Raw genomic sequence first — 807 nt, 5'->3', positions numbered from 1 at the left:
GGGCAGCAGGGCCCGGGGCCGCGCGGGCGAGCGCCGCCGGCCGGCCTGCCTTCCCCACCGGGCAGCGCGATGGCTGTTTGCAATCCAGCATGGAGACGCGGCTCCGTCGCCTCCTCGCCCGCCAAACGGCCCGAAGTGAACTCCGAGGCACCCTCCCCGCCGCACGCCGGGACGCACCGGGGAGCGGGGAAGAAAACGCAAAAAAACTCCGCACACGCTCACGCGCCACCCGGAGCCGGGCACACGCTCCTCCAGCGCCCCGCGCCCCCTCCTCCCTCCCCCCGCTACGGCTCTCCGCTTACCTTTCTTTTGGGCATAGTTGCACCTTAATAGTTGATTGCAAAAGCTACGGGGAGAGAGAGATTTAAAAAACAAAAAACCACCCCCCAAAATTAAAGACAAGCCTTCCCCCCCTCCCGGAAAAAAAACCCCCCAAACTGTTTCAACCGCTCTGCAGGAATAATAGAAATAAAAAGAAGAAGTGCCAAGGGACCAAGAGTTAATTGCAGCAGAAACTGAACAAAAAAAAAAAAATCCCCCCCCCTCTTTATTGCAAACAGTAAAATACACCAACACGCAACCAAACTGCATGAATGGGGAGCGCGAGACGGGTCCGAGCGGAGAGTGATGCGCGCGCCGGCCAATGGGAGGCTCGGGCGAGAGTGCGGGGGGCGGGGTGGGGCGGGGCGGCACGGCAGAGACGCTAGCTTTACGCTGTCTGCGCAGGGGACCGGCCTAAGGCGCGCGGTGAATACGGCTCCGCTGCCGAGCGGGGAGGAGAGCGCGATGGTGCCCTCCCTGCCTGTG

General features: G+C 62.1%; 1 protein-coding gene across 4 annotated transcripts in view; it reads right to left on the bottom strand.

Moving 5' to 3' along the window:
• The window catches only part of LOC109300650 (non-histone chromosomal protein HMG-14A), a 31,508-nt gene that overhangs the window by 25,523 nt on the left and 5,178 nt on the right, over nucleotides 1-807 (bottom strand). For 2 of the 4 annotated variants that reach the window (XM_019521393.1, XM_019521394.1), the window contains exon 2: nucleotides 303-346. In XM_019521393.1, coding sequence (XP_019376938.1) covers nucleotides 303-346 — 44 coding nt within the window. The other 2 variants (XM_019521395.1, XM_019521396.1) reach the window with 2 other exon arrangements.

Source organism: Gavialis gangeticus, unplaced genomic scaffold, assembly GCF_001723915.1.
Source record: "Gavialis gangeticus isolate Ggan-Ray unplaced genomic scaffold, GavGan_comp1, whole genome shotgun sequence".
In the NCBI taxonomy this organism is placed as follows: Eukaryota; Metazoa; Chordata; order Crocodylia; family Gavialidae; genus Gavialis; species Gavialis gangeticus.
The sequence above is the reverse complement of the archived record's forward strand: the minus strand, read 5'-3'. Positions and strand labels throughout refer to the sequence as shown.